Source organism: Schistocerca serialis, chromosome 11, assembly GCF_023864345.2.
Source record: "Schistocerca serialis cubense isolate TAMUIC-IGC-003099 chromosome 11, iqSchSeri2.2, whole genome shotgun sequence".
Classification (NCBI taxonomy): domain Eukaryota; kingdom Metazoa; phylum Arthropoda; class Insecta; order Orthoptera; family Acrididae; genus Schistocerca; species Schistocerca serialis.
In genome coordinates, this window is record NC_064648.1 from 109,670,010 (window position 1) to 109,681,521 (window position 11,512).

General features: G+C 45.4%; 1 protein-coding gene across 1 annotated transcript in view; it reads left to right on the forward strand.

Moving 5' to 3' along the window:
- Positions 1-9,566, forward strand: part of LOC126426505 (GA-binding protein subunit beta-1-like) — a 67,350-nt gene extending 57,784 nt beyond the window's left edge. Inside the window, exon 3 of the mRNA XM_050088412.1 lies at positions 9,185-9,566. Within this exon, the coding sequence (XP_049944369.1) occupies positions 9,185-9,566 (382 nt within the window). The remainder of the gene's footprint in view (positions 1-9,184) is intronic.
- The last annotated feature ends 1,946 nt before the right edge of the window (positions 9,567-11,512 follow it).

Consider the following 11,512-nt stretch of genomic DNA (forward strand, 5'->3'; position numbering starts at 1 on the left):
CTACAGGTTTTACCCTCTACAGCTACCTCTAGCACCATGGCACTTGTTCTCTGATGACTTCACATGCAACCCATTATGCTGACCCTTGTACACGTCACGGTTTTCCAAATATTGTTATCCTCACCTATTCTGGAGGGACGTTTCAGGGTTCCTCTGGTATGAGTTCATCTAATTTCAGCATCCTCCAATAGCACCGATGTAGGATGCTTCGATTTCCTTCTCGTTTTTTCCCGTAATCCACGATTCATTTTCATACAGTACTTTGTTACAAACATACATTCACAGGTTTCTTCCCCAGTTAAGGACTATCTTTTGTACCAGTAGCCTTGTTTTGCGAGGAATGTCCTGTTTTCGTGTGCTAGATAACTTTTTATAACAACCTCGCCTTGTCCCTAAGTGTAAATACGCTTCGCACATAGCAGAATCCCTGCAATTTGTCAGCTTCGTGGTCCTTAATTCTGATGTAAACTTTGCCATCAATGTTATTTCCGCCACTCCCCAATACTTTCCTCTTTCTTCTGTTCATTAATCTTAATTCAGTGATCATTCGACTATTTATTACATTCACCAACTCCAGTGATTCTTTCTCACTTTCAGTGAAAGAAATATCGCCAGGAAATTTTATCAATGAAATGCTATTTACCCTCAGTTTTAATTAAATTCCTGGAAGTTTCTTCAGTTCCACCAACGATTCTTTAGTCTTCAGACTGAATATTTGTGGAGACTACCAGCATCGCTGTCTTCCACCATCTTTAATCAAAGCACCAATCCTTCCTGATTACTGTACATATTCTGTGTTATTTGCTGTTCCCTATGTCTTATACCTATTTTTTTAAAAGTTTCGTATACTTTCACTATTTCACATTGTCAAACGTCATTTAAAGATCTGCAAATCCAATAAAGATCTCCATTTTTCTTACACATTTCTTCCACTATCAGGTCGAAGGTCTGATAGGCCTCTCTCGAACCTTTACTCCAAATTTAGTGTGCTCAAACAGATCCTCAGTTTTATCTTCGATTCTTCTGTGTGTTATAATTATTCTTGTTAGTAATTTGGATTAATGAGCTGTTTAGCTCACTGGGCGAAAGCTATCGCAATATCGACCCTTGCTCGCCTCTGTAGTGTCTGGATGGTGTGTTTCTGGCAGTCTGTTGTTATGACTCCTGTCTCATGGATCCTACAGACAAAATTGAATTGTCGTCTGATTTTCACCTTCCCAAATGATCATGTAAGTTTCGAGGGAATGTTAACTAACCGTTCCACCTTGTTTGTGTGCAAGTTTTCCAGAGCTTTGTGAAATTATAAGTGTAATGGCCAGTCCCCCACGTTTTCCAATTCGGCTTCCATCTCTTCTTCTGTCACATCATCTGATAGTTCCTCCCACTCATAGAGGTCTCTTGCGCGTTTAACACACTCTTTGTGTAGTCATCCTTGCATTTAATTTCACTGAAGGTTGTTCCGACTGTTGCGTGTGCTGAATGTGTCCTTTCTATGTTCCTTTCCTTTTCGATTTCTTCTAATTCTTCCTGCAGTCATCCTACTTTTCCTTCCCTCAAATTTCCGACTGATTTAATTTCAACACTGTGACCTCAGACTTAGTTCCTGGAGTGGCAGAGAATCGTCCTGACGCATTTACTTGATATTTTCCTGTCGTTACCATTGAACATTCTGAATGGTCGTTAAATAAGGGATGGTATAGATTAGAAGATTTATGTTTCCGAGTGCAGAAAGCTCGTTCCAAGCTGAAACTACAGCCACTTTAACCTTTTACACCGAAAATTATCCAACTTGACCCCCACAGGGTCAAGGAGCGAGCTACATGTGATGGTTGTCCGATAGCTCGGGGGTCAAGCATTAACCCTTCAAAGGGCTGACTGTGTTAGATGTAGGCTGAAATCTCGCTGGAAAGAATTTTTTATTTCTTCTGTAACAAAGTTATCCTCAGGCAGACCCACAAGCAGTTAAGAAGCTCTTAGAAAACGTCTCCACATAAGTTTTTTCCTAAATTGATTCAGTGCACTGTAGGTCTAAAAGTGAAAAAACTTATGGATTTGGAAACGTAGTTGCTGCTGTTTCGTCTTCTCCAGAGATAATTTCTAGTTTTTTTTTAATGCAGAAACAAGTGTAGTCACTCAATTGGGGCACTGAATGACTTGTTAACTTGAGTTCGTTATATGTGTGCACACACTGCTACTTTTCCACACATACTTTCGTGGTAGTCCTGTGACACAACTTCATTATGACTGTGGGGTGCACATTGTCAAAGCCTCTTTTTGTGCAGGAAGGGCACAACATCTCGCCAACTCACGACTATTTATGGGCGTTTGTGTTATGGGAACATTGTTTTACTCTAGAATATTTTTCTTGTAAGGTTAACATGGTAAGTTGCAATACGTTCGCGTTACTACAGCGTATACCTCATTGTTTTCTTTTCTAGGTTTACTGAATACTACAGCTAAATGTAAGAAATAGCATTAGGAATGTAATCTCCCAAATTATCTAACGTTATCGAACTTGCATAGTATTCATTAGATTGTTTCATTTTCTTAACACATTTTTAATGCTTTTTCTTTGGTCATTGATAAGATTTCCTTGTACTGTTTGTTTTTCTGATTGGAAACATTGTGTTATTCGCACTTTATGAAAAATCTTTAGTAATCGGTGTTACACTGTCTTTGGTGATGCCAAGGAACGTATCTGTAAGGGAAAGCGCTTTAAGTGAATAGTATTAAAAATAAAGTTATTAAGTCATAATGTAAATAGTGTCTACATCTACATCTACATCCATACTCCGCAAGCCACCTGACGGTGTGTGACGGAGGGTACCTCAAGTCCCTCTATCGGTTCTCAATTCTATTCCAGTCTCGTATTGTTCGTGTAAAGAAAGATTTTCAGTATGCCTCTGTGTGGGCTCTAATCTCTCTGATTTTATCCTCATGGTCTCTTCGCGAAATATATGTGGGAGGGAGCAATATACTGCTTGACTCTTCGGTGAAGGTTATGTTCTCGAAACTCCAACAAAAGCCTGTACCGAGCTACTGAGCGTCTCTCTTGCAGAGTCTTCCACTGGAGTTTATCTGTCATTTCCGTAACGCTTTCGCGATTACTAAATGATCCTGTAACGAAGCGCGCTGCTCTCCGTTGGATCCTCTCTATATCTTCTATCAACGCTATCTGGTACGGATCCCACACCAGTTAGCAGTATTCAAGCAGTGGGCGAACTAGCGTACTGTAACCTACTTCCTTTGTTTTCGGATTGCATTTCCTTAGGATTCTTCCAATGAATCTCAGTCTGGCATCTGCTCCACCGGCGATTACTTTTATATGGTCATTCCATTTTAAATCACTCCTAATGCATACTCCCAGATAATTTATGGAATTAACTGCTTCCAGTTGCTGACCTGCTATATTGTAGCTAAATGATAAGGGATCTTTCTTTCTACGTATTCGCAGCACATTACACTTGTCTACATTGAGATTCAATTGCCATTCCCTGCACCATGCGTCAATTCATTGTACTAAAAAAGCGAGTCACTCCTGGTGAATGAGCTGCATCTCCACAGCACAAGTTTTACCCATACCACGTGAAACAGCAGCAAGATTTCCGTCAGCTACGAGTCATTTTCTAACTCGTGGTAATATTTTTAAGATAAAGTTTGACACGTTGACCATCTCAGGCGGAAACTGGGGGGGGGGGGGGGGGGATTAAACCTCACCTACTTTGGGAGAAAGTGAGAAACTATATTCGTGTGTTCCACACACGACATGCTGAAGAAGACACACACGGCCCTCACGCCGCACTTACCAGACGAAATTACTCCCACTGTCTCGAATCCACCCACAGATGTACGGCACGTCGCCAATGGCTTTTATCATTTTTAACAATTCTGATTCGAACTCAGTTATACTCAAACCAGAGCTGTCTGCTGAATATGGTAAAAATCAAGAACATGTACGTGGAATTAATGAGAAGCAAAAGCGGAAATGTTACTGAACAAAAATAGCCACACTACAGCTCGAGGTCCATTTGGATAAACATCAGCACCCCACAGCTACCAACAAGTGTGAAAACTACTCAGTAGAGGGCAGTAAACAGGAAAGTAGCAACCAAAGCGAAACTTGAGGCAGTCCACCTGGGTGGTCGGCAGGACGTGAGAGAATTACGACCTGATAGCAGGCGAGGTTCGTACGCGCTCAAGTGAAGGACATCTGGTGAGTTATCACATAATTGTTAGCCGCAATAACACGAACTCTACTCCCAGTACCTTGCCTTGCAGTTTTTTTGAATCGTAGCGACGTGTCGTGTGAATAAAGGAATGCTGTAAACTGGCTAAGAGGACAAACAACGTTCCACCTGCCAGCAGAGGCAAACGAGATGGGCGGACGCTGGGTGGGTCGCCGCACGCACGCCGGGCACAAGCGGACCACGGGGCGGCGTGTGCGTCGCTGAGGCGGGAAACTGCGAGAGGAATTTCGCAACATGTTTCAGTACATACAGTTACGTGGTACAGTGTGCAAAGTGAATAGAAAAAGGCATAAAAGCTATAACATCATAATAAATCGTCCTTAAGCTCTTTTGTGTTAAACGGTGTTTCTTACTGACTTATTTATTTTTAAGGAAACAGAAATCTAATTTGAAATACGTAGGTCAGAAGCACTCTATATTATGTTGAAGGAATCTCGGAGCAAAAGCTGGTCCTCACGACAGAACACATGGTACTTTTTAGTACACTTTATTTCACTTCATTCTGTATGTTAAAACTCCTTTTAACCAGAAGCGACTGCACTGATTTCTGCTGTTCTGCGTTACATTCATCGTCACCCGCTGTATCAGGAATCGCAACACGGAGCTTCCAGCGCGTGCAGTACTCAGGGATGGCAGAAGACCAACTTTCCAAACGAGCCTCGACAACCGAGGCATTGGGCGAGTTACAAGATGTTGAGAAATAAATCGGAAAGCAAACCATCGTGAACACAGAAGTTGGAAGGCGTCGCTCTCAGCTGAGTTAGTTTGTGTGCAAACATGGTCTTTCAGATGAAGTGCTAAAAATAAAAAAAATTAGAAATAAAAAAAATAAAAAAATTATGCGCGAAAATAGCGCAGCGACTCTGTGACAGGTATGGGGGAGGCATCGTGGCCAGACCTCGGAATGGTTAAAAAATTAAATGAAAGAAAAGGGGTTAAGGGCGCGAGTTACTAGTCTGCAAGTACTGGATTCGAATACCGCAACTTGGATGAATTTTAATTCGTGGTAATAGTTGCTAGTTAAGAAAAAGTTGAAATGATTCTTGCTACATATGCTGAAGGTCTGGGTTCGTTTCTCACATCCGGCAATCATTTTTAACAAGCATAAGCAGCATCTCTCCCACCTCTGGTAGCCTGGAGGAGAGTCGCTACAGGTTGGGCCCTGACAGAGGCGGAAGTGATGCCGGGTCGAAACTCTGTCACCAGTCACCTTTCTTAAGCGATATTTTTTTAAATCAATGAGCCAATTGCTGTACAAGGCCGCAGCGCACTTGACTCTTACTGTATTCGAGCCTGATACGTGGAAAATATTGACGATGGACTGGAATTTGAACTCAGATCTCCCTTTTCGTCACGTTTGATCACTTTCAGATGATGCATTTCCACTGCTTCATTGTCTCCACTTGTCTGCAAAGTCATAAAAACATTCACAAGAGACACATCCCTGGGTTCGAATCCTGGCATGTCACTTTAAGTTGCAGCATGAGCTCAGCAAAATACATGTGAGAAATTATTCTGATTTTACCGATTCTCTGGGCTTTGTTAACAATAATGGTGGTACTGGTTTCGAGTCCCAAGTCAGATGGGCAGCTTTTCGTCCTGTCATGTCAGTTTGAAACATGCCACTCCTAGCTACTAGTGAAAGAGAATATAGTACAGTCAACGTATCTTTGTATGTAGTCAACAAGGATGTGTCTAGGGTTCCATTCCTAGTCGGCACAAAATTTTCATCATGGTATTTAAAATTATGACATGTCCACATTTCGCTGCTCAACGTCTACGCGTGACTAGAAGTCAGTGTGGATAGGTGTTGGTTTCGAATGCCCATTACGCAAAACACTTTCGTCTCCTGGTTTCAGTTTGTCATCTCATTGCTGGTTAAAAATGACGGTTTCTGACGTTTCATTGTGCTTAGTTAACCATCCAATCAAGTGCTGCGTTCAAATATCCGGGAAACACAAAACTTTATGGCAGATCATTTCGAGTTTCAACTTGCACACTCTTTGTTACTTGTGACTGAAACCGTACTTGAGATATTCCTTCTTTACTTGTTAGATTGCATTCCCGGATAGTAGCGCAGTAAGAAAAGTTTCGTCGTGTCTAAATGACGCTGCTTTGTGAGGTTTCATTTACTGGAATAAATTTGAATATGCAAGCGTAATGGCTGTGTAGCGTCCAATAACACGTTTCCTGGTATTTGCATCATCGAAGTGTCAGTTTCCATCTAAACTGATGGTCGCACAGAGCAGTTGTCTCTTGTGGCCTCATGCAGTGAACATTTTGTACCGGCAAAGACTGTACCGAAAACAGAGCAGAGGAACAATGTTATGAGGACGCATTACAAATCAGGCGAAACACAATTCAGATCGTTCCATAAAGATTCTGGCGTGCAGCCGCATAAATTCAGCCTCTTCTGCTAATATTTCGGCCGAACACCGTCCCGCCATCCCCAGAGCGAGCCGAAGTGACTGACGCTGGCGCACTTGGTCCGTCCTTTTAAACCCGAGGACCGAACCACTGAATTTATGCGGCTGCACGCCAGAAACTTCATGGAACAGTCCTTACGCCGCAAAAACATCAAGAAGGACGACAACTGAGGTCGTTCAGATGATTTTGAGCATGATAGCACATGTTAAATACACTCCTGGAAATGGAAAAAAGAACACATTGACACCGGTGTGTCAGACCCACCATACTTGCTCCGGACACCGCGAGAGGGCTGTACAAGCAATGATCACACGCACGGCACAGCGGACACACCAGGAACCGCGGTGTTGGCCGTCGAATGGCGCTAGCTGCGCAGCATTTGTGCACCGCCGCCGTCAGTGTCAGCCAGTTTGCCGTGGCATACGGAGCTCCATCGCAGTCTTTAACACTGGTAGCTTGCCGCGACAGCGTGGACGTGAACCGTATGTGCAGTTGACGGACTTTGAGCGAGGGCATATAGTGGGCATGCGGGAGGCCGGGTGGACGTACCGCCGAATTGCTCAACACGTGGGGCGTGAGGTCTCCACGTTACATCGATGTTGTCGCCAGTGGTCGGCGGAAGGTGCACGTGCCCGTCGACCTGGGACCGGACCGCAGCGACGCACGGATGCACGCCAAGACCGTAGGATCCTACGCAGTGCCGTAGGGGACCGCACCGCCACTTCCCAGCAAATTAGGGACACTGTTGCTCCTGGGGTATCGGCGAGGACCATTCGCAACCGTCTCCATGAAGCTGGGCTACGGTCCCGCACACCGTTAGGCCGTCTTCCGCTCACGCCCCAACATCGTGCAGCCCGCCTCCAGTGGTGTCGCGACAGGCGTGAATGGAGGGACGAATGGAGACGTGTCGTCTTCAGCGATGAGAGTCGCTTCTGCCTTGGTGCCAATGATGGTCGTATGCGTGTTTGGCGCCGTGCAGGTGAGCGCCACAATCAGGACTGCATACGACCGAGGCACACAGGGCCAACACCCGGCATCATGGTGTGGGGAGCGATCTCCTACACTGGCCGTACACCACTGGTGATCGTCGAGGGGACACTGAATAGTGCACAGTACATCCAAACCGTCATCGAACCCATCGTTCTACCATTCCTAGACCGGCAAGGGAACTTGCTGTTCCAACAGGACAATGCACGTCCGCATGTATCCCGTGCCACCCAACGTGCTCTAGAAGGTGTAAGTCAACTACCCTGGCCAGCAAGATCTCCGGATCTGTCCCCCCATTGAGCATGTTTGGGACTGGATGAAGCGTCGTCTCACGCGGTCTGCACGTCCAGCACGAACGCTGGTCCAACTGAGGCGCCAGGCGGAAATGGCATGGCAAGCCGTTCCACAGGACTACATCCAGCATCTCTACGATCGTCTCCATGGGAGAATAGCAGCCTGCATTGCTGCGAAAGGTGGATATACACTGTACTAGTGCCGACATTGTGCATGCTCTGTTGCCTGTGTCTATGTGCCTGTGGTTCTGTCAGTGTGATCATGTGATGTATCTGACCCCAGGAATGTGTCAATAAAGTTTCCCCTTCCTGGGACAATGAATTCACGGTGTTCTTATTTCAATTTCCAGGAGTGTACATGTGCGTATGCTATGAGGCCACAAAATGTCACACACACACACACACACACACAGTTTTTTTATAGGGGTGGTGTTGCCGAGTTGGTGTTTATCTCTCACATGTTTTGAATAAATTGTTGTCTATGTGTCAGAAAGTTTGTGTCTGGTGAGGCTGAATGAAGAAAACTGCCGGTAACTGCAGTGAAATTTTTTTGCCTGCATAGCAGGAAAGTGTCTGTTTGAAAACCAGGAGATGGGATTCTTCTTGTGTGTGACGTCTGGCAGTGAAGCTGCAGACAGAGACCAGTATCAGCTGCAAGAAGCCTGTTCTGTAGTGGAGGTGAGCGACTGGTTAGGTGTTGCGTCCCGAGAGCAAAATAGCTGACTTGCAGGAATGAGTGTGACAAAATGTGGTAATGAAATTCTTTCAGAGGTTGTATAATGCTATTTGTAATGGACGATGAATGAAGATTTTCTTATGAGGGGGAGAGAACAGATTTGCTGTAATTTAATACATACACACAACTGCGCACTGTTTTGTACTGTGGGAGGGGGAATAAAGTAGGTTTGTTTCAGGACAGATTTGCCCGCATCTCGTAGTCGTGCGGTAGCGTTCTCGCTTCCCACGCCCGGGTTCCCGGGTTCGATTCCCGGCGGGGTCAGGGATTTTCTCCGCCTCGTGATGGCTGGGTGTTGTGTGATGTCCTTAGGTTAGTTAGGTTTAAGTAGTTCTAAGTTCTAGGGGACTGATGACCATAGATGTTAAGTCCCATAGTGCTCAGATCCAGGACAGATTTGTATTCGCAACAGTTGTTTCCTCGTGTGGCTGTTTTCCCCATTCTGTGTGTTGTGTGTTTGTAGCAGAGAGTGGCAGTTTGTGTGTTTTGTGGAGGAGCCTCTCTGTAGAGGAGAGGGGCTGGAGGCTGCTCCTGGCGGCTGACGACGGGGCAGTGGGGGAGCTGAGGGCGCTGATCGCCGCAGGGGCCGACGTGGCGTCGAGGGGCTGGGGTGGGCAGACCGCCCTGCACTGGGCAGCGTACAGGGGAGACGTCGAGGCGGTGAGGCTGCTGGTGGGGGCGGGGGCGGCGGCGGACGCCAGGAGTGACGCTGGGTGGACGCCGCTGCACTGGGCGGCATTCAATGGCCACGCAGAAGTGGCGGCTGCGCTGCTCGTCGCGGGGGCCGACAGGGGGGCCACAACTGTTGGTGGGCAGACAGCGCTGGACCTCGCCAGGCAGTGGAACAGGTGGCGGCTGGTGGAGATGCTGTCATGAGGCAGACAGTCCAGCGAAGTCTGTGCAAAAAAACAGGAACTGAAACAATTTGTAGAAAAGCAGTTGTCATATTTTTTAAAATAAAGAAGCAAAAAACTCAATCCTATTGTGACTCACTAATTTCAGCCCTCCTCAAGTAACATAAACAACACAAATACTTTAAGCAATGCTGTAGCAAAACCCAGACAACGCCAGATAAAAGTAAAATAATTCATATAACAATGGACAATCCTCCTCTCAACAAAAATGTCTCGAGTACACTTCCAGACTAAACTTGGTAAAAGTCAACAGTTCATTGTGAACAAACACAACTGCTGTATAATATCTGATCGCTGAAAAGTATTTCACACCAGTCAGCAAGGTGCTACATCAGACTATTCTAATTTGCAACATACAGAGATTAACGCTATATCACTTCTATCACCAGAATTTTCGCTCCTGATATCAGACTCAATTTACTTCTCCACATTCAGCAAACATTCTACTCTACCGTACCTGCTGTGTTCAATAACAATGACATAGTAGTAGCAGTATTCACACCACATAATGCGACTATCATCTGGAACCATACAGTCAGTCTACATTGAACTAAACACAATGAGACCACAACGTGACACGCATACAAAATGTCAAGGAAATCCTCTCTATCTGGTACTGTTGTCTCTACTTGACGTAAAAGATTGCAACAAACAAAGTAATTCTAGCTGTATTCGAGACAGAACACCGAGGCCCGAGTTTCAGCTGACGAAAGCAATTTCGCAACGACGCACACGAGTCTCGACACTCATCGGTCACAACGGCACAGCTGAGACGGTGACGCAAGTCGTGGAGCTACAGGTAATGAAATTACACTTACTTTGACTGGCACATCGAGTAAATAAGTGTAGTGGAGAGTGTACGCCTGTCAGCTCAGCTGCTGTCACCTCACTTCATTCCCTGTGGCCGTGCTGCGGCCGCAGCTGACGCAGCTCGCCGCTCCCTGCCAGTCCGTGGCTCCTGCCACAACTGTCAGCGGCCTCTCTGCTTGTGAGGCGCCAGCAGGCAAGCGGCAGAACAGTCCGTGAGGCCGTCACTCAAACTTCACTCACAAGGTGCAGAAGAAATGCTCAGACACAACATTGCCTTCACGAATCCTTTCAACAGTAAAATTTCTTCTCCCAGACCTTCGTTATTAACGTCTACACTGTAGCAAGATTCGTCGTTTCCCACAAGCTCTTGGACCGGAGAATCGTGTTCGCTTACGTAGTTCCACGGGAAACGGAATGTCTCTGTGTTGCGTGTGGCTACACGCGGTACAGTCAAGTTCCCGTGGCAAACATTTAGCTGAAAACTGTTCCTGGAGCTATGGTTTAAATCGTCCCCTGCTGCTTCATCAACAAAGCGTTTTCTTCTGCCGTGTCGTTTCTCTCCGTCATCAATCATTACATTCAGTCACACCAATATTTTCTGCTACTTTGCAACTTCCTGCGTAAATAGTATCCCAACATTTCTCAGCTGATTTAATTCTTCCGTGAGACTCTTATTACTACTACTTGAAACATACGTTTCTCCAGTTTGAAGTACAACTTTACGTATGTTTATTGCAGCTAATAATTTAAAATACTTCTGAATGCTCCTTAGTTCAATGTGTTGCTCCCGCAGTCCAGGTTATTAGCAAGTTCAATAGTCAAATTTAATCCTGGCAAATCCTCGGCAAATGGATGCGTGGCACCTACCCACACAGACCCTCTCGTTGCCGATATTTTCTTTTAAAACTTTCCATAGCTGCCACTTTCGTTTTAAATGAGTTTCTTAGAAACAGCAGTTGTACTGGAGACAGAGGAGAAACGTCATGGGGAAGTATCGCAGTTAACTCGAGTGCTTCTTTTTGCCGCGTCTTCCCCACATGTGGCACATGTAAGCTGACGTTTCGTTGCTCTGTGTGCAACTATGACTTCCACATCAGA